The sequence below is a fragment of the Heptranchias perlo genome, chromosome 18 (assembly GCF_035084215.1).
Source record: "Heptranchias perlo isolate sHepPer1 chromosome 18, sHepPer1.hap1, whole genome shotgun sequence".
Taxonomy (NCBI): Eukaryota; Metazoa; Chordata; class Chondrichthyes; order Hexanchiformes; family Hexanchidae; genus Heptranchias; species Heptranchias perlo.
In genome coordinates, this window is record NC_090342.1 from 35,015,446 (window position 1) to 35,037,605 (window position 22,160).

Here is a 22,160-nt window from a genome sequence, read left to right on the forward strand (position 1 = left end):
TTACCTATGTTGTTGGTACCGATATGGACCACGACTACTAGCTGTTCACCCTCCCCCTCCAGAATGCCCTGCAGCCTCTCCGTGACATCCTTGACCCTAGCACCAAGGAGGCAACATACCATCCTGGAGTCACGTTTGCGGCCGCAGAAACGCCTATCTGTTCCCCTTACAATTGAATCCCCTATCACTATAGCCCTGCCACTCTTATTCCTCCCCTCCTGTGCAGCAGAGCCACCCGTGGTGCCACGAATTTGGTTCTTGCTGCTTTCCCCTGATAAGCCATCTCCCCCAACAGTATCCAAAGCGGTATATCTGTTTGAGAGGGAGATGGCCCCAGGGGACTCCTGCTCTACCTGCCTAGTCCTTTTACTCTGCCTGGCGGTCACCCATTTCCTTTCTGCCTGCATAATCTTTACCTGCGGTGTGACCACCTCACTGAACGTGCTATCCACGATAATCTCAGCATTGCGGATGCTCCACAGTGAATCCACCCGCAGCTCCAGCTCCGAAATACGGTTAGCCAGTAGCTGCAGTTGGACACACTTCCTGCACACATGGTCGCCAGGAACACCTGTAGTGGCCATGACTTCCCACATCGTGCAGGAGGAGCATATCATGGGTGTGAGCTCTGCTGCCATGACTTGCCTTAGATTTACACTGCTTTCACCTCTCGGACTCTCTTCCCGCTCTCTAGACTCTCTATTACACTGCGGTCACCTCTCGGACTCTCGGACTCTCCTCTTGCTCTCAGAACTCTGCTTTCACACTGTGCTCAACTCTCGGACTCTCCTCCCGCTCTCGGACTCTCCTCCCGCTCTCGGACTCTCCTTTTACACTGTGCTCACCTCTCGGACTCTCCTCCCGCTCTCGGACTCTCCTTTTGCTCTCAGACTCTCCTTTTACACTGCGCTCACCTCTCGGACTCTCCTCTCGCTCTCGGAACTCTGCTTTTACACTGCGCTCACCTCTCGGACTCTCCTCCCACTCTCGGACTCTCCTCTCGCTCTCGGAACTCTGCTTTTACACTGTGCTCACCTCTCGGATTCTCCTCCCGTTCTCGGACTCTCCTCTCACTCTCGGAACTCTGCTTTTACACTGCGCTCACCTCTCGGACTCTCCTCTCACCCTCGGACTCTCCTCTTGCTCTCGGAACTCTGCTTTTACACTGCGCTCACCTCTCGGACTCTCCTCTTGCTCTCGGAGTCCTATTGTTCCCTGAGTCACTGTTCTCAATTTTATCTCTCCCCCGCTTTGGCAGAAGCTGGGCGGGAGGGGCAAGGGGGGACAGTTGAAATGAAGCGAGGGACTTACCCACTCCATTCCTGGCCCAATCTGACTGACAGCAATTTTAGGATCCCTATTTACATTTTTAAGCAGCCTTATGCCTGTTTCAGGCGGGTGGGCTGCTCATCTATTTACAGGCCCGCCTGAATATTTGGTTCTTTGGGCCTTGAGCATCATTGGGGTGGCCAAGGTGCCCCTCCCCAATTTTCAACTCCCAGCCGCTCAATTTTCAGGTGAGAAATGGGTAGACAGCAGTTGAAAATTGCCCCCATGATGTTTCTATGGTCAGATACCATTTGCAAATTAATTGAAAGGAAGCCATTTCTGTTCATGCTGTGGTAACCTTCACAGCCATAGGAAGAGCCATCCCTGTTCAAAAAATAGTCTGCAAGTCAGCCTGGAGCATTACATAACTCAGTGGCGCCTCACATGCGAAAGAAGGCAGGAGAGACAAATCTGGAGCAGTGAAGGGTGCCAACATAATGCCTCAGATGGCACTATACCTACATCAGTTGTCACCTCATGAACTTGCCTTCCTCATCTAAATCATGTAGCATGATAGGAACCCTCAAAGGGATTCCTGATTCCAGCCGTTTGCTTGCTGCAAGTTCAATTGCAGCAACAATCAGTAATACTGTAAGAAAGTGTATTAAATGAACAATTTGTTAAGTTGAAAAATGATGCTGTCCACAGTGATAGAAACTAATGCAAGGAGCTGATGCAACTCAATATGAAATCTTCCAAAAAACACAACTTTCTATTAAAGTTTTACAATAGTAACTTAGCTTTAAAAATCCAACTTCAGCAAGCCAGACCAGTGGATTCGTCATCCTTATATTGAGTTACAGAGTCTAGATCAATGTAGAGCAATCTGTTCTGTACATGCATTTATAAAATTGAGCGATTCTTTAAAGTAATTCAGTTCTACTTGCAGACTGGCCTGCAAGAAACAGGCCATTCGGCCCAACTGGTTTATGCCAGCATTTATGCTCCACACTAGCCTCCTCCCTCCCTACTTCATCTGACCCTATCAGCATATCCTTCAATTCCTTTCTCCTTCATGTCCTTATCTAGGTTCCTCTTAAATGCATCTATGCTATTTGCCTCAACTACTCCTTGTAGTAGTGCGTCCTACATTCTTACCACTCTTTGGGTAAAGAGGTTTCTCTTGAATTCCCTATTGGACTTATTAGTAACTATCTTATACTGATGACCTATAGTTTTGGACTTCCCCGCAAGTGGAAACATTTTCTCTACGTCTACTCTATCAAACCCTTTCATTATCTTAAAGACCTCTATCAGATCACCTAGAAATGAACTCCAGTGCTTGGTTTGCCATTTTTATGGTCTTATTAACCTGCATCGCTACTTTTAGTGATTTACGAATCTGTACCCTGAGATCCCTTTGCTCCTCTACCCCATTTAGACTCTTATTATCCAAGCAGTATGTGGCCTCCTTATTCTTCCTACCAAAATGCACCACCTCACACTTATCGATATTGAAATTAATTTGCCAATTACACGCCTATTCTGCAAGTTCATTAATGTCTCTTGCATTTTAACGCATTCTTCCTTTATATTAACTATACCCCTCCAATTTCGTGTCTTCCGTAAATTTTGAAATTGTACTTCCCATTCCCAAGTCCAAATTGTTGATGTAAATTGTGAACAACAGTGGTCCCCAGCACCGATCACTGTGGAACACCACTTCCCACCTTTTGCCAGTCTGAGTAGCTACCCTTAATCCCTACTCTCTGTTTTCTGTTTTGTAGCCAGCTTGCTACCCATTCTGCTAGCGGTCCCGACTCCACATGTTCTAACCTTAGTTATGAGTCGACAATGTGGTACCTTATAGAAGGCCATTTGAAAATCCTTTTGAAATATATTACATTTATTACATTACCCTTGTCTACTCTTTCTGTTACTTCTTCAAATAAGGTTGGTCAAGCATGACTTTCCCTTCTGAAATCGATGCTGACTATTCTTTATTAAATTTTCATTTTCTAGATGTTTTTCTATTACATCTTTGAGTAAGGATTCCATTATCTTTCCTACCACCGATGTTAAGCTAACTGGTCTATAGTTCCCTGGACTTGTTCTATCTCCCTTTTTAAATATAGGAATCACATTAACTGTCTGCCAGTCCTCTGGCACTATTCCCTTTTCTGATGAATTTTTATATGTATGTAATAGTGCCTCTGCTATTTCTGCCCTAACTTCTTTTAATATGTGCAGATGCAATCCATCAGGACCAGGGGTTTTATCCTCCCTAAGTTTGATTAGTTTATCAATTATCTTCCCCCCCCCCACCTCTCTATCTTAAATATCTTTATACCTTTATTGATCTCCTCTTCTAATGTCATGCCCATCTTGTTAGTCTCCCTGGTAAATAATGAGACAAAGTAACTATTCAATATTTCTGCCATTTCGCTGTCATTACCAGTGAGTTTATCTTGTGGATCTCTTAGTGGCCCTATCCCTATCCTGATGTTTCTTTAGTTATTTACGTGTCTGTGGAATACTTTACTATTTCTTTTTACATTCCTTGATAATTTAATTTCCTAGTTCCTCTTTGGTTTCCTAATTTTTTTTTGAAACCACGGCATCTCCACATCATAATTTTTTTTTGATACCACGGCATCTCCACATCATAATTTTTTTTTGACATCCTTCCTAACTTCTTCGTATTCCCTTTTGTCATCCTCTCCTTTATTGTCTATGTACTGAGTATGCCTTTTTTAAAAGTTTCAATTTTACCCTTATCTCTTTATTTATCCATGGTGTTCCATTATTGGCTAGTTTGTTCTTGCTTTTTAGAGGAATATATTTTTCCTGAACTCTATTGATCACCGTTTTAAATATTTCCCACTGCTGTTCTATCCCTTTGGCAACATTTTTTTCCAGTTTACCTTCCTTAGTTCCATTCTCATCCTCTCAAAATTAACTTTTTTCCAATCTATTACTTTGGTCTTTGTCTTACTTATGTCTTTCTCAATAATTATTTTAAACCTTATTATGTTATGATCATTATTGCCCAGATGTTCCCCTACACTTACTTCTTTTATCTGCTCCAGTTCATTTCCCATTACTAAATCCAGCAGTGACTCCTCTCTTGTTGGGCTTCTCACATACTGGATAAGAAAGAAGTCATGTACACACTGTAAAAACTCCATTCCCCTTTCTCCTTTCCCTACTTCTTCTTGACAGTTTATTTGGGGGTAGTTGAAATCTTCCATGATTATTATTCAATTTTTTTACTCATTTCATAGATTTGCCTACATATTTCATCCTCCCCTTCCAGAATATGCCTATTAACGTGATCGATCCCTTCTTACACTTTGTCTCAATCCAAATGGATTCTGGGTGTGGTGAGCACCAGGGATAGAGCTTGACCATTCTACTTGAATTTTAGTATTGGACCTCATTATCATAATTCTTCCTTTGCAAGGAAGCTGATGCTGGCCAGCAGAGTAGTCTTCCTTTGGCTCCATTTTTTTTTGAATGCCATGAATTGCAGTGTGCAGCGACTTGCAAGTCCAAAATAATGACCTGCACTCACCTGCAGTAAACCCCTTGCAATTTCAGAGCTAATTCAGGCCTAATTTTTGCCCAACAGGTAGATCCATTTTTGTCAAGCTCTTGTGATATCTTTACACCACTGCTACCCACTGTATATTTTCCAGCCAGAAGATTGTTTTTATTGTTTGAGGGTAGGAAGGAAGGAAGATTATTTTTGTTCAGTGACATCTGGTTCACAGCTTATGTTGGCTAAGAAAAAAAGAAAATGACAGTGATGCCACTTCCTTTATTAATGCTATTGGAACACCATGGAGCCAGACTAAAAGAGCCATCCAAAGCAAACTGACCGAGAGTAAGAGGAAGGTCATGGGAACAAGGTTAAACTAGCAAACCAACAGTAATGATACAGACACAGATACACTCGCGACAAATCTACTTCCCAGCAAGGGTTTGTGGTGGGCTACTTTATATGGAGCAGCAGTGATAGGGTTATGTTATGTCTTTTGCATTCTAAGGATATGTCATTATGACTGGGGATGGATGAATGAAAATGTATAACAAATTATGTTTATCTCATAAGAAAATACTGGATGAACATTTATGGTAAGTTATTCAAATAAAAAAATATTAACTGTACATGGGGTGGAGCTATGGAGGCAGAGGAATGCTGTGATAATTTATAATTCTATATTATAACTGTATATAGATGCTATATTGTTACTATCTATTTGATTGCACAAATTGTTTTGTGATTTCAGTTAGAAGCCTAAAATTCACAAGCAATTTATTGACCTTTAATCGACCTGTGGAATTTATAAGCAACTATGATTACCTGAATTCCTTAAAGGGTATACTTAAGCATTTGTCTTAAAGGAGCAGGCCATGTTAGTAGCTAAACTTCACAACTGTGCTCCAGACCTGAGACTACCCACGAGCTCCGCCAGGGGAGATGCACATTATATACAAATGGTGCATTAGTGAGAACATGCTCATGGGACAAAAAAAAAATCATGACTGCCTCAAATTTCACAAGATGAATATAGACGAGGAAAGCCATTTGACCTATCTTGGCTCATACATCCAAAAAAGAAAAAAACTATAGTCCCTGCATCATGCCATTCAAATGCTCTCGAATGACCCAAAGGTTTTTGCCTCCATTATTGTTCCTGAATATCTATTCAAAGTTCCTATTACTCTTCATATGAAGAAATTCTTTCTGACATCAGTCCTAAATTTGCCATTTGCCAGTTTGAATTCATGCCCCCTTGTCCTATTGTCTTGTTTTACCTTGTAATAAAGTTCCACATTTACCTTTTTTCATAGTATTTCTAAAGTTTCCCTCATCTTCTTTCAAGACTAAAGAGACAACTCATAGCTTGCTACAAGGGCTTCTGCTTTTCTTCAAGGACACTTCATTTAAAGGAACAATGCACTTGCTCCTCTCATTATCAAGGGATGCTCTCATATAGGGCAAGTGTCCATGCTACTCAAACGCCTTTAACATTGTCTTCTCACTCTTAAATATTGCATGAACAACATCATTGAAAACTCAGTGACAGGAAGAGGAGGCCCTCGACTTCATATGTAGGCAGACAGGCATAAGAACATAAGAACAAAAGAAATAGGAGCAGGAGTAGGCCTCTCGAGCCTGCTCCGCCATTCAATAAGATCATGGCTGATCTTCTACCTCAACTCCACTTTCCTGCCCTATCCCCATATCCCTTGATTCCCTTCGTGTCCAAATATCCATCGATCACAGTTTTGAGTATACTCAATGACTGAGCATCCACAGCCTTCTGAGGTAGAGAATTCCAAAGATTCATAACCCTCTGAGGACATTTTTCCTCATCTCGGTCCTAAATGTCTGACTCCTTATCTCGAAACTATGACCTCCTAATTCTAGACTCTCCAACTAAGGGAAACAGCCGCTCAGCATCTACCCTGACAAGCCCTCTAAGAATTTTATACATTTCAATGAGATCACCTCTCATACTTCTAAACTCCAGAGAGTATAGGCCCATTCTGCTCAATCTCTCCTCATAGGACAACACTCTCATCCCAGGAATCAGTCTGGTGAACCTTCGTTGCACCCCATCTAAGGCAAATATATCCTTCCTTAGATAAGGAGACCACAACTGTACACAGTACTCCAGGTGTGGTCTCACCAAAGCCCTATATAATTGTAGCAAGACCTCCTTGCTCTTATACTCCAACCCCCTTGCAATAAAGGCTAACATACTATTTGCCTTCCTAATTACTTGCTGTACCTGCATGTTAACGTTCCGTGATTCGTGTACAAAGACACCCAAATCCCTCTGACTAACAACATTTCTTAGTCTCTCATATTTTAAAAAATATTCTGCTTTTCTATTCTTCCTACCAAAGTGGATAATTTCACATTTCCCCACATTAAAGTCCATCTGCCACCTTCTCCACTACTCACTTAACTTACCTATATCCCTTTGCAGCCTCTTTGCGTCCTCCTCACAGCTTACTTTCCAACTTAGCTTTGTATCATCAGCAAACTTGGACACGTTACACTCGGTCCCCTCATCTAAGTCATTGATACAGATTGTAAATAGCTGAGGCCCAAGCACTGATCCTTGTGGCACCCCACTAGTTACAACCTGCCAACCTGAAAATGACCCGTTTATTCCTACTCTCTGTTTTTTATCCGTTAACCAATCCTCAATCCATGCTAATATATTACCCCCAATTCCATGAGCCCTAATCTTGTGTAACAACCTCTTGTGTGGCACCTTATCGAATGCCTTTTGAAAATCCAAATATACTACATCCACTGGTTCCCCCTTATCTTCCCTGCTAGTTAAATCCTCAAAAAAATTCTAATAGGTTTGACAAACATGATTTTCCTTTCATAAAAACGTGTTGACTCTGCCTAATCGTATCATGATTTTCTAAGTGCCCTGTTACCACGTCTTTAGTAATAGATTCTAGCATTTTCCCTACTACTGATGTCAGGCTAACTGGCTTATAATTCTCTGTTTTCTCTCTTCCTCCTTTCTTGAATAGCGGGGTTACATTTGCTATCTTCCAATCTATGGGGACCGTTCTAGAATCTAGGGAATTCTGGATGATCAAAACCAATCAACTATCCACTACCCGGAAGTACGGGTTTCCCAGACTTCCTTACGGTTTTGACGTAAGGATGTCTTTTTTTTGTCGGTTTCCCGGCCGACAGGCTGGCCTGATTGACAGGCTGCTCTCAGTCGGACGGGAGCAGAGCAAGGAAGAAGACACCTTCAGGTAAGCGTTCAGGTCTTAGATTGTATGGATGGGGGGGGGGAGCATGGGGGCATGGGTGGGCATGGGGGGCACCGGGGGGAAGTCAGTCATGGGGGGGGGCAGTCATCAGAGGTCAGTCATCGGGGGTCAGTCATCGGAGGGGGGATCGGGTGTCAGTCAATGAGGGCGGGGGGGTCGGGATCGGGGGTCATCGCGGGGGTCCATGATTGTTGGGGGGGCGTTCGCGATCGTTGGGGAGGGTGTCAGCGATCGTTGGATGAGTGTCAGCGATCATTTGGGGGGGTCGCTGCAGGTAGGCTTGTTGGGCCTGGGGGAAGCACTCCTGCTCCTCCAGGTCCACAAGCTGTGCTATAAAGGTACTTACCTGCCGTTTCGGGCCTTCTTGCCTACTCTCACGTGGCATGAAGGAGAAGGCCTGGGAATCCCGGCCCCCAGAGGCTGAAATTGCAAAACCTGAAAAAATGGAGGCCCACAGCCTCTTTGAAAGGTTTTAGCAACCAACTCACCTCCTGAGAGCGGGTTGGTCGCCCGCCCCTCATCCTGCCCCGGTGAAAACTGGAAATGGGTGGATTGGAGGCGGGTTGGGGGCAGGTCTGAAATTGCTGCAATTTTCAATGATCCCCCCATCCCCAACCCACCCGTTTTTCCCTTTTAAAATCCCCACTATTTCCGGTATTTTTTTGTGTCTTCTACTGTGACGACAGATACAAAATATTTGTTTAACATCTTTGCCGTTTCCTTATTCCCCATTATAATTTCTCCTGTCTCTGCCTCTAAGGGATCCACGTTTACTTTCGCTAATCTCTTCCTTTTTACATGCTTGTAGAAGCTCTTACAATCTGTTTTTATATTTCTTGCTAGTTTACTCTCATATTCAATTTTCTCCCTCTTTATCAATTTCTTGGTCGTCCTTTGCTGATTTCTAAAACCCTCACAATCCACAGGCTTACTACTCTTTTTGGCAACATTGTAAGCCTCTTCTTTTAACCTAATACTATCCTTAACTTCTCTAGTTAGCCATGGTTGGATCATTTTTCCCATGGAGTTTTTATTCCTCAAGAGAATGTATATTCATTGAAAATTATGAATTATTTCTTTAAATGGTCGCCATTGCTTATCTACCATCATATCTTTTAATCTCATTTCCCAATCTACCTTAGCCAACTCGCCCCTCATACCTATGTAATTGGAAAGGTTGGAAACAAGATGGCAACATAAGGTTGGTAAGGTTGGTCAAGGCTCATCATACGCAGCATGCACTTTCTCAAAGTATTACAATGCCCTTACACTCTGCAACTATTTCTTAAAGGGCAAATATTACTGTGTGCACAACTAAACAAGCTCTTCTGTGTTTCACATCATTGGAGACACCTTAGGGGAAGAGCCTGCCACTCCAATGACTTGCCGGACATGTCCAGATTCATAACTCCCACCATTTTATCACCAACTCTGTCATACATATTTACCCGCGCAAGCACCAGCCCAGAGATGCCCACTTCACTGTCTCTCTGGAGAGTGATTTTAAACAAATGAATACCTCTGTTAATGTAGTGGACAGAGAAATACCATATGAAGGCATTGAATATTTGACTGCTAATATCACAAACAGTAATTTCTGGTCTATAATCTATGTTCATTATAGTATTTACCTTGAACTTAGTTAATGAGGTTGTTAATGGATGGAAACAATTTTCAGTTGATTTTTTGGCCAGTATATATCATATTTTGATTATCAGACTCCTGGCCATAATAAAAGGATGGCCCTGCTTCCTAAAACGCACTTGATATTGGCCACTTCATGTTGCATTATTTGAAATGGCAGTCTCAATGAAAGATTATAATCTGGTGGGAGGAAAAACATCAACCTGATGGTTGTATCCGCTGCTTGGCATAAAGCTCTAATGCAGCTAATCTTTTTATATCTGTTTCTTCTATTTATGGTCAAAAAGTCCATGGTAAAGAAGCCATATGTTAAATTTAATTTGAGGAATTATAGATTTAGGGAATAAATTTATTGCCTATTCGTAGTAAATGGGCTCAATTTTAAAACCGAGCCGGGAAGGGGGCGGGGGAGTCAAATTGAGGTCGGGAAACCCATTATTTCCCGGACATCCTTACGATTTTGACGTAAGGACATCTTTTATTTTTTTTTGTTGGTTTCCCGTCCGGCTGACCGGCCTGATTGACATGCTGGTCTCGGTCGGACGGGAGACCAGCCAGGGAGAGGTCATGTTCAGGTAAGACTGCAGGTAAGTCTTTGTTTGTATGGATGGGAGGGGGCACAGGGGGGCATAGGTTGACACGGGGTCGTGACTAATGGGGGATGGGATCAGGGGTCAGTCACGGGGGGTTGTTGGGATCAGGGGTCATCGCGGGGGTCCATGATCGTTGAGGGGGAGGATCGGGGTCGGAGGATCGGAGTGGGGGGGGGAGGATCGGGGTCGGGTGTCTACGATCATTGGGGGGTTGCTGCAGGTAGGCTTGTTGGGCCTGGGGGAAGCACTCCTGCTCCTCTGGGCCCACAAGCTGTGCCTTTCTAGGCACCTACCTGTTAGTCTCAGGCCTTCTTGCCTCCTTTCACGAGGCGCAAAACAGAAGGCAGGGATTCCTGGCCCCCCAGGGTTAAAATTGGGTAGTCTGAAGCCTCCTTGAAAGGTTTTAAGGCCCAACCCGCCTCCTGGGAGCGGGTTGTTTTCCCACTCCTCTTCCCGCCCTGGTGAAAACTGGAAATGTGCGGGTTGGAGGCGGGTTGGGGGTGGGTCTGAAATGGTGGCGATTTTCAATGCTCCCCCCGCCCGTTTTTTACTTTGAAAATTGAGCCCAATAAATGGGAAATCTTGCCCATTCCCACCCAGAGAAGTAAACAGTGATTTGGTTTAAGAATGCAAAAAGAAATTAGATTCATGATTCAGAAAGGACTAGAGGACACGGTTTTGAGGAAGAAATAGACAAAAAATGATTAGATCAAGGTTCTGAAACAGGACTTGAATGATCTGGTGAGCTGGGTGTGCTGATGTCTTTTTCTTAGTTTTATGTTTTACCCATCAATTATAGAGGGACCTCATTGTTTCAAATATTGGATCTTTATCATGATGGGAAATCTTGAACATTTCCCATCATGATAAAGATCTCTGCAATGGAAAGATTGGGCAACTAAATGTTTTCTAAAAAGAAACAGCTTGTCTCTTCTCTCCTATAAACAAATTTCAATCCCTGATTAAGAGAAACCCCCATCTGTAAGATTATTTTTCTTGTGAAAACAGGATACTTTTACATCTGTGGTTAGATTGGACCTGAACACAGTTGGCATAATTTGAAATGTATTTTTCATATTGCATATAAATAAATGAAATCACAAGTCCGCAGGAAAATAATAATAATGCATGAACAAAATACTGTTAAGTGAAATTCTTTTTCTCTAAAATGAATTGTTGACAAATATCCACAGAAAATCTTTTTTAGTGAATTGATTACATTTTGTATAAAACATTTAGAACCACAGTCAATGGCAATGAATTAATCAGCACTAACAAAACCAGCAAAGAATATTGTGAGAACGAGGTCAAACTCCACACTATAGTCAGTTTCAGAATGTGGACACAATGTCACATTGAATAGATGCTGTTATGATAAGAGTGAAGTAAATAGTTAAAAAATACCTTGTACCAGAATGGAAAAGAACTGTAAACAGAAAATAATCTCGCTTGGGAATAGTAGCCCATAATTTGGAAGAGAAATGCATTACCATTAAAATTGACCTTATGATTTGAAATAAATAAAACAAAAAAACATCTCTCTACAACATTTACACACTTCTAATTACTTTTTAAAATCTTGGATTTTGATACTTAAAAATAATGATACATAATAATTTTGGGAGCACAGCTCCTGTAAAGATGTTACAGGAATCAGCATCAGCAAACACTTTGACAAAAGAGATGGGACTGTTAAAAAGTGATTTCACTGAATCACGAAAACAGTTATTTTAACAGCGGATTTTTTCTAAAGAGATAAAATCGGAGAGGGGAAATAATTTTTGGTTCAGGCCCAAAGTGTACACGATATTGGTAGTGCGCCCATAGTGCCCACCCGAGGCCAGAGTTGAGAGACCGGAAACTTTTTCAGGCTTGGACCTCATTTGAGTTTTATCAGCGAGGTGTGGGTAACAAATGGGTGCTTCACTGCAGCGGGCTAGTTTTGGACCTCAGAAAATCAGTTAACCAAGACTGGAAAATTTCCTAATTTTGGGGTAAAAGCCCAGAGTTGAATGTCAGGCAAGAACTTGGTTTGTAAAGTTTGTGATCCAGGCCTTTATTGCTCTATCCTGTTTCCACTCCTCATTATCCCCTCCCATTAACCACTATATTTTGCCCCCTATCCCTGGCTGAAAAAAATAAAGAAGTTCATACTAGTTCATATGTAGATGCTTTTAATCTGGCAAATGAATGCAAATTTGTAAATGTGAATTGTTTTCTATTCCCTGCAAGGACTGTCCATTGTGAATGAAGTTGTATAACAGCAGATATTGGGTCCACATTCATAACTGTGAGATAATGCATCCTGTATCCTGTAATTCATGCCAAGTCAAAGACAGACAGAGCAAACATTTCCTGTAGGATTTAAAATCATGCTAAAAGCAAGGACAACTTATTTACTCATCTAGACAGATGAAGCCTGATTTAACACTGAGTGGCTTGACTTGAAAGCAGTCACATTGAAATATTTGAAGTTACATAACAACCATTTATTTGGTAGAATGAGCCATTCATAACAAAATAAACATGCCAACACCAGGGTTCCAGTTCACACTTTAAAGTCGATTATAGTTTTTAAAAAAATTGTCTGTTTCTTAATACTGATTATGCGCAACTGTAGAGCAGGCACATGAATTACCCAAATGCAGTCAGTAAACATGTAAATTGTTTTAACCAAAGAGAGCCACGTGTTTAAATCAAGATATTTTGTTAGACCCTTAACTCATTTCAATCCCTTCCTGGAAAAACATCCAAGTATAACTTACATGTGACAAAACCATTTTTGACTGCATGCACAATGTGGCAGCTAAAAGCAGAAGTCCATTTAAGACTATTGTAGTATTTAATAAAATTGTGTAAATGAGTTGAGGGGGGTGTGTGGGGGGGGGGGTATAACCTCTTTTGGGAGTGCATTAGTTATTATGTTTGCTCAAAATTCCTTTTTGTGCTATTTTACCCAATTGTTAACCCATTTAAATAACCAAGTTACCATTGTGTTAAAATAGTGCACAAAGGAATTTATGCAAAAGCAACAATTAGTATGCTACATGAGGAAATTAAATCCTAGGATGTAACAGTTGATATGTTATAGGCAATATGTAAAAGATACAAACTAACACGCAGAGAGGTTTCTGTTTGAAGTCTCGAGGTGTTCAGATGGTGACATAAACCATGTTTATTATTATCTGAGCCCTGAACCACATTACTGTCTGGAAATGAACTATAAGGTATTATTTACCTATGTGAAAATGAATATTGAGGCTCTTCTGGTGTCCTGGCTAACACTACTCTCTCATCCAGTCCACCAAAAACACAGATTAATTATTATTTATCAATTATCATTGTTGTTTGTGGCATGTTGCTACTGAAGTATGACTACCTGCTTGCCTAAACACGAATAGTCACTGCACTTCAAAAATAATTCATTATGTCAAGTGCATTCAGGCAACAACAACAACTTGCATTTCTATAGCGCCTTAACGTAGTAAAGCGTCCCAAAGCGCTTCACAGGAGCGTTATCAAACAAAATATGACACCAAGCCATATTAGGACAGGTGACCAAAAGCTTGGTCAAAGAGATAGGTTTTAAGGAATATCTTAAAAGAGGAGAGAGAGGTAGAGAGGCGGAGAGGTTTAGAGAGGGAATTCCAGAGCTTTGGGCCTGGGCAGCCAAAGGCACGGCTGCCAATGGTGCAGCGATTAAAATCGGGGTTGCGCAAGAGGCAAGAATTGGAGGAGCGCAGAAATCTCGGAGGGTTGTAGGGCTGGAGGAGGTTACAGAGATAGGGAGGGAATTGAAAACAAGGATGAGAATTTTAAAATTGAGGCATTGCCGGACCAGGAGCCAATGTAGGTCAACGAGGCCAAGGATGATGGGTGAATGGGACTTGGTATGAGTTAGGATTCAAGCAGCAGAGTTTTGGATGAGCTTGAATTTATGGAGGGTGGAAGATGGGAAGCCGGCCAGGACAGCATTGGAATAGTCAAGTCTGGAGGTAACAAAGGCATGGATGAAGGTTTCAGCAGCATATGAGCTGAGGCAGGGGAAAAGACGAGCGATGTTACGGATATGGAGTCGGAAGCTCATTTTAGGGTTAAATAGGACTCCAAGGTTGCGAACGGTCTAGTTTAGACTCAGACAGTGGCCAGGGAGAGGGGTGGAGTCGGTGGCTAGGCAATGAAGCTTGTGATGGGGACATTCAGATGTAATAAGGCACTATATAAATGCAAGGACTAAACAGCATTATCTCCCAGTATTGTGGTGTACTGCATGTAAAGGAGGTATTATAACCCAGAAGAAGTGGTGAATTTTATGCAATGGGATTTACAATATCAAAATGGTTATGTAAGTGTTGATGAATGCTGTGCATTCTATTTATTTGCAACATGGAATGCTTGAAAAATCATCAGCAACCACAAATAATTTTTTTATATTGATTGCATTTTCCATGGTGCAGGGAAAATGACATAATGGTGATACTGATGTGGTGGAATCATGAAAAACATCTGCAAATTAATGCAGCAAAGTCACGGTGGCATCACAGAGGGAAATGCTCATGTCAGGGAAATAATCGACAACCACTTCACTAAAGATAGCAACTTTAGGTGGGAATGTAGCAGTAGCAAGGAAGTAAGTAGCATGATGGCAGTGGCAACCTAGGGAGGTTGCGATCGTAACAGCCTTGGGGCCGAAGGTACGGAATTATCTTCAGGACAGATTGATCATTTAAAATGAGGAATATTGGAACTTAGGTGGGTAGTGGTTTGTCCAGGACAGATTTGGGGGACAAATGCTTAGCTATAAAAGGAAAAATATCATGTACCATAGTCATTGGCTATCTGAAAAACCAACAGCAACTGATTTTTGAGATTTGTTCAATTATTTGTTCAAAGGAGCCAATGTGCTGCAATTTGAGGGGATGGGAATTGAAAATGTTGTGGTTAAATTTAATCAAGATCAAAAACGTCTACACTCCTCGGCACATCAGCACCGGTAGAGTGGCAGCCCAACTCTAACAGATTCCATGGGATAGGGTCATTTAAATATGCTCCCTTCCCATTTTTCCCTTGTGCAGGGGTTGTTGTCACACCTGGGGGCTGGGGAAATCAGGAATGCAAGAGCTCTTTTGATTGTGACTATAAAAGTATGGTAGGCGGAGCTCCCAAAACTGCCTCCACTGAAGAGAGCCTGAAAGTTTAATTGGACAAGGTGGCCCGAAGAAAGTGTAAATTTTTGGGGCTGAAGGAAATTCTCCAAATAGAGCCAATATACTGCAAGCATGTCAAGGGGCGACCAATCTTGTCAATGCTGTCTCCTCCATGCATTGCTTTTTAAAAAAATCATTCTTGGGATGTTGGCGCTGCTGGCAAGGTCAGCATTTATTGTCCATCCCTAGTCTCCCAGGGTTGATACAACTGAATGGCTTGCTCGGCCACTTCAGAAGGCAGTTAAGAGTCAACCACATTGGTGTGGGACTGGAGTCATATATGGGCCAGACCCCATAAGGATGGCAGGTTTTCTTCCCTAAAGAGTGTTCATGAGCCAGTTGTGTTTTTACAACAATCCAACAGCTTCATGGTCACTTTTACTGATACCAGCTTTTTATTTCCAGATTTCAACTGAATTCAAATTCTCAAACTGCCATGTTGGGATTTGAACTCACATTCTTTGGGATATTAATCCAGGCATCTGGATTACTAGTAGTGTGGCACCCAAAAATGCAAAAGCTTTGCCTCCTGTGGAATCAGGACTTCAGCAGCGAGTGTGCTGAGGCCAACCTGCCTGATTCCATGGACCTCGTGGACTGATAGCAAGAGGCCATTCCCTGAACATAACACTGGGGAATTGGCCCTACAGTGTAGGACAGGATTCATCAAGCGAAGGGGCAGGGTGGAAGACAGTACAATTTAATTAGATCTGGATCAGCTATACTGTCTTGTTACTTCTGCACCTATTTTTGTGGTCAAATGTTGCTATTGGCCAAGCTATTATTGTAACATTCCAGGGTAGGTAATTCATTTAAATCAGAGATAATCAAATATCATATTGGCATTAGGCGATCTGTTGTTGTGGCGACTAATCACCAATGGGCAGCTAGTTCCTGCGTGGCCAAAGAAAGATAGGAAATGTGTTTGTGTTCTTGATTCTGGACACAGGTGAGGAACCTCCCCACAAGGAGGGAGAAAAATTGGAGATTGAGTCAAGAAGAGTCACTTTGAACATCCTCTAAGCAACTCATTGCAAAGCACTGTTAGCCAAGGCCGGCAGCTGGTAATTATATCTTGAGGTGGAGAGGGAGAAAAAAAATAATTGAGGGCATTAAGATAAAGGGAAGTTTTCAAAATATCATTTTAAATTGCTTCCTGTTAATGGGGAATTATATATTTCCCCCCCGAGGTATGTCAGCTAACCCACATCTGGAACAGGATGACTTGGGCAGCAGACATTGCATCCATATCTGTGTACTACTGCTGCAGATTTGGAATTTATATCATGCGATTGATTGGAGGAAATGTCTTATTCCTTTAATCTAAGAACCCTGGCAAATGAAAATGGCCAAACATCTGCTGTACAGGATTGACTTTGATAATTAGATATTGGGCAGTAAAATTAAATTCTTGATTCTAACACCTGTGAGATTAACTTACAGGAGAGTCAGGTGATGCTGAACCTGAAAGAATATCTGGAGCAGACCCAAAATTTGTAACACAAGGTTAGCCACTTTTTGAATGGTGTTGTATTTCAGATTTGCACTTTCTAATTGTATAAAAAATTATGGCACATCATTTAGCATTAGTCCAGTGTGTCACAATGGTATGAATTAAAGCATCATTATCATCTGCTAAAACCACAATACCAAGTTTGCAAATTGAGGCATCTGTAATTATTGCCAATTATGTTTTTGATTATATTTAATTCTAAACAAAAATAACAGATTGGATAACAGACATGGGCGCTTCACCAAATGTAACATTTGTTGTAGTGAAAACTTGCTGGTATGGACCAACATTGTGGTAGGCTGCTTCAGAAATTTAACCTGCCTGAAATCCGTCCAATCAACTGTACAACATCCTATTTTAATCAGTGCCAAAATATTGTATATACACTCCTGTTCAAGAAGTAATGGACTTCTGCTGGAAGCAGCTGCACACCATGCAGATTGCAGGAATCTGGTTTCATAGACACCATAGTTGGAAGCATAGATACCTTAGTCAAAGACATTTGACAAATAAGTGCATTGTAGTTACTCATATTAAAAAAAATCAAATCATGCTTAGTGATAGAGAGGTAACGCAAAGTTCAGTTATAGACTGTATAGCAGATATTCAAGTGCACGCAAACTTATGACACAGTTTTTTTTATTTTAAATTTTAAATACACTGAAGTTCCAGTTATAATGAAACTTAATTTATAATGAAAACTTTCATAAGTTCCAGCAATACTAATTAGGCTCAAACTGCTCCTTATTTATTTCTAGTTAATCCTCATCAAATAAGATTTAATTATAAAAGTGTTCCACTGTAATCTGAACTGTCAACATTTGGGAGATGTTAAAAGTGAGGTTTATGATCAAAAACAGTAAGGAAGGTCACAACCCTATTTAAACAACTGGATCTGTGTTTATTTTTAAGACTGAGGCACTAAAAGAAAGTCACATTTCACCAAAATGAAAAAATCTCACTCCAAATGAGTGAGACCTAAGTCTGGGCAATATTGGTTACTGATTATGTAATACTACACAACTCAGTTTTGGCTCACAAAGGCATTTATCAGTATTCCAACAGCAGGCATTGTTCCAAAGATGGATCAGTTGTTTTTTTTAAAAGTCACCTGACAAGTTTTCTGAGCTTGGATCATTTTGTAACCTAATCACTAACTTTAAAAACTTAAAAAAATTATAACCAATGTCTAATAAATACTGGGGTAATTTTCAACTTTGTTGTCTGGCAAAGGTCTCTCTCGGAAATATGCAACAGTTGCCCGAAAGTCTCTCTCCAAATTTCCTCCCTTCCTTTCCACAAAAACACAGGTAAGATCAGAAATTCAACAATTTGTGCCTCCTTATAAATGGTCCATTTTAAGATTTTCCTTTTTATACGTGCCATCCTACTGACAAGTATACCTGTGGGTTCCTACTACATTATTTGAAGCTGTCTTGCCAAAAAAAAGTTTTTATTAAAAATAAACTTATTGCTTCAAGGATTTGCTTCACATGTCACATTAGGTAAGTTTTGGCTTTTATTTTGTAGACAGTTTCTAATCCAGAAGTCAGAGTAATTCAAAACTGAAATCACTGCAGGCAGAATGCTGCACTTTAAACCTGCTATACAGTTTAAGTCATGCCAGGCTTGGGGGCAGGAAAAAGGATGACATTACAAACATAAAATTAAAATTGAAATAAATAATAACAAACAGGAGTCGAGCAGGCATGTTCATCGAGATGGTTACTTACGTTCACCTCTGTGATAGCTATATCAACAATGCTACCAACAACAATTAAGGCGTCAAATGTATTCCATGCATCACAAAAATAGTGCTGCATGTGAAAGCAGAGAAAGAAAAAGGAAAGAAAAAAAGACAAGGAAAGAAAAAAAGGAAAAAGGGAAGAAAAGAGAAAATAAGAAGAGAAAGAGGTTACATGTGCACAGTATTTACTCTTATAGGCAAGTTTATCTATGAAGAGTTGTCCCTCAAACCCCTTGTTACCTACACATCCAGGACTTCAGACTGTACCAGTAGGCTATGTTAAGCCACTTTGTTACAAAACAAAATTCACAATTTTTGTGTGTCTGCCCCGATTTGACGTGCGTTGCTTTCCTAACTCTGAAGTTTCACCAGTTCCTTTGGAGTGCTTGTGGCTAGTGAAACTAGGAAAGTTAAATATCTGAAGCTGGTTAAGAAATAAAGAAAAAATACACAGGAGCGATCTGGAAGGGTGTCATATATACTCACATTGATCTCACTCAGAATGACGTCTATAATGCTGCCAATTACGATGAGGAAGTCAAAAACATTCCAGGGATCACTAAAGTAACCCTACATGGGGCAGGTGGGGAGTGGGGGGGGGGGGGTGAAAGGCAGGTTAGAAGTTGGTCTTAGACTCAAGACTTTATGTGGTAAATATTCTCACATTCGATAACCTCAAGTCAGCACAACAACAGAGTTTTACACCATTAGCAGTACGTGTGCTAGTCCAAATCAAGTTTTCATATTATATCGGAAATACAATTTCAAGGTTTTTAAAAAATCTCTGATGAAAAGAATCTACTTTCTCTCCTCCTCTGGTCTCTCTGGGTTATATACCAGCAATGACCATGAGGCAGGCGATTTAGTTCCAGACCTATATCCATACTGCACTGAGCCTGCTTTTAGGAGGTAGTGATCCTGATTTTCCTCCCAACATGGAAGCACCTTGCCTCTGCAGGTTTGTTGCTGAGATTGAAAACTCACAATACTTAGACTGCAGTCTTACGGGAGAAATTTTGTAGCAACACATAAACTACTTGAAAACAATGCATCTTAAGTGAAGGATTTGTTTTAACAGTTAAAATGTAGCTTTTTTAGAACTACTGCCGGTGTATATTAAACTGTGTTGTAGGCTTTTTACGGTTAGTCTTTTGTGTCCTGGTTTGAAAATAAAAGACAAGAGGGAGACATTAAATTCTTCACAAACAAAGATTAGTATAAGGTGTGCTTTGTAGTTTTAAAAAGATCACTCTTTTTTTTGTTTGGTACCAGTTGATAATGTAGAATATTAAGGTTTTAACAAGGTTAACTTACATCTCCTTTAGAATCAATAACTCATGAGAACGTCAATTTCATAGGTATCATTTTGTGCTTATGACTCCCGTCCCATCCCGTTCCAGTGAAGTACCACACACATGTCATTTGAGAAGCTGTTAACCTTAATCGTGAAGCTAAAACATAAATAGTTTGGGGACCAGGGCGTGGGTAATGTTAAAACCAGCATTCTCAGGCACAGCACAGACAGAGAGGGAAGTATTTATAGAATGTCAATGAGACAGGAATTTAGACACAGACCAATACTCTCCTTAAAGGGGCACTGCCAGCATATAAAGTTGTTTGGTAAATTTCTTTTTGATGATTTGTCAACATATCATGTTGTTAACCATTGTAAACCTTTAAGGTAATGGGAGATGAGATGGGGATGACAATATATTTCTTTGTCACTTAATAGAATTTAAACATTTTCCTCTTTCAAAATTTGCAGGAACATTTTTTATCTTTTTATAAAACATTGCAGGAATTGACATTGTTAGATTAAAATAATCATTAGAATTGTATGCCAATTTTTTTTAACTGGTTATAATAAACCTATGTTCTTAGTTAGACAACCAAACTTAGATCAGAAAAACAAAACACCTGGGGCACGAATTTAATTTTGAAGTCCGGGTGCGTTGGGGGCGAGGGGGGGGCAAACAAAATCGGGGATTTCCGGAGCGGGAAGGAATCCCGGCTCCAATCCGCCAAAAATGTGCACAACCCAGATGCATCTGGGTGCGCGCGCGGTTCAGGAACCCGGAAGTCCAGCACGATATTCAAAGCAGGAATTAAAGTACTTAAACTTGCTGAACTCGTCATTAATCTTGTTATTCATGCTGGGATCGATTTCAACGCTGCCTCAACGTGTTTCCCGTGTTGTGTGAAACATGCCATGGGAAACTAGGCAGGTTGCAGCAGGCAGCCATTTGGCCATTTAAATCCCTGTTTGACAGATGGGGATAAAAGGTGAGTTATTGCAGCAGGGCACTCAGTTCTTTCAGACAAACTTTTGGCTGGGGGATCTTTGTGTTTAGACTGAAAATTCTTGGTTCACAATCAGAATTGTTCTGTTTACACATACTTAACTACTTTTTGGACCCTCTCAAACTGACATCATCAGGATGGGGGGGCGCAATGGCTGCATTCACCAGTACATCCGAGGAGGAGGAACATCACCATCCTCGCCAGGCACAGCGTGCACTTCCGCCACATACAGCTCCACAACACAGTGCTGCACCATAGGGACCTGCACAAGAGCAGAGAGGGGATCAACAGAGGGACCAATGTTGCAGGAGGCACTACCCTCATCAGAGGGTCTACAGACTGGGGATGAGTTTCTGGACCTCTCTGAGGAGCAATGCCTACGAAGGCTGAGAGTGAGTCGTCAGGTGGTCGAAGATATCTGCAGCCTCCTTCATGCAGACCTGCTCCCGGCTGGGCCTGGTGGCATCGCATTGCCCGTGGCAGTTACAGTGACCATTGCCCTCAACCTCTTTGCCTCCGGATCCTTCCAGGGCGCCACCAGTGACATCGCCAGGGTCTCTCTTTCGTCTGCCTACAAGTGCAAAAGGCAGGTCACCGATGGTTTGTTTCGCAGGGCGTCCCACTACATCAACTTCCCCATGGGTGACCTCAGTCAGACGGAGAGGGCAGTGGGTTTCCACTCTATGGCTGGCTTCCCATAGGGTGCAATTGATCGCACGCATATAGCAATCCGAGCACCTCCACATGAGCCAGGACTGTTCATCAACAGAAAGGGGTATCACTCCATCAATGCTCAGCTTGTTTGCGACCACCGGAAAAGATTTCTTCACGTTTGCGCCAGATTCCCTGGCAGCTGCCACGATTCCTTCATTCTGAGGGAATCCATCTTCCCGGCCCTCTTCCATGCACGAAACAGCCTTAACGGCTGGCTCCTCGGAGACAAGGGGTACCCCCTGCACACGTGGCTCATGACACCTCTGAGGAACCCCATCAGTGAGCAACAGCGTCGATACAACGACAGTCACATCGCCACCAGGTCTGTCATTGAACATGCGGTAGGACTGCTG

General features: G+C 41.6%; 1 protein-coding gene across 1 annotated transcript in view; it reads right to left on the minus strand.

Annotated features, from left to right (window-relative positions):
• LOC137334460 (voltage-dependent L-type calcium channel subunit alpha-1C-like) overlaps nt 1-22,160 on the minus strand; it is a 435,374-nt gene that overhangs the window by 88,105 nt on the left and 325,109 nt on the right. The window contains exons 28-29 of the mRNA XM_067999141.1: nt 19,279-19,362; nt 18,779-18,862 (exon numbers count right to left, since the gene is read on the minus strand). Of these exons, the coding sequence (XP_067855242.1) occupies nt 18,779-18,862; nt 19,279-19,362 (168 nt within the window). The remainder of the gene's footprint in view (nt 1-18,778; nt 18,863-19,278; nt 19,363-22,160) is intronic.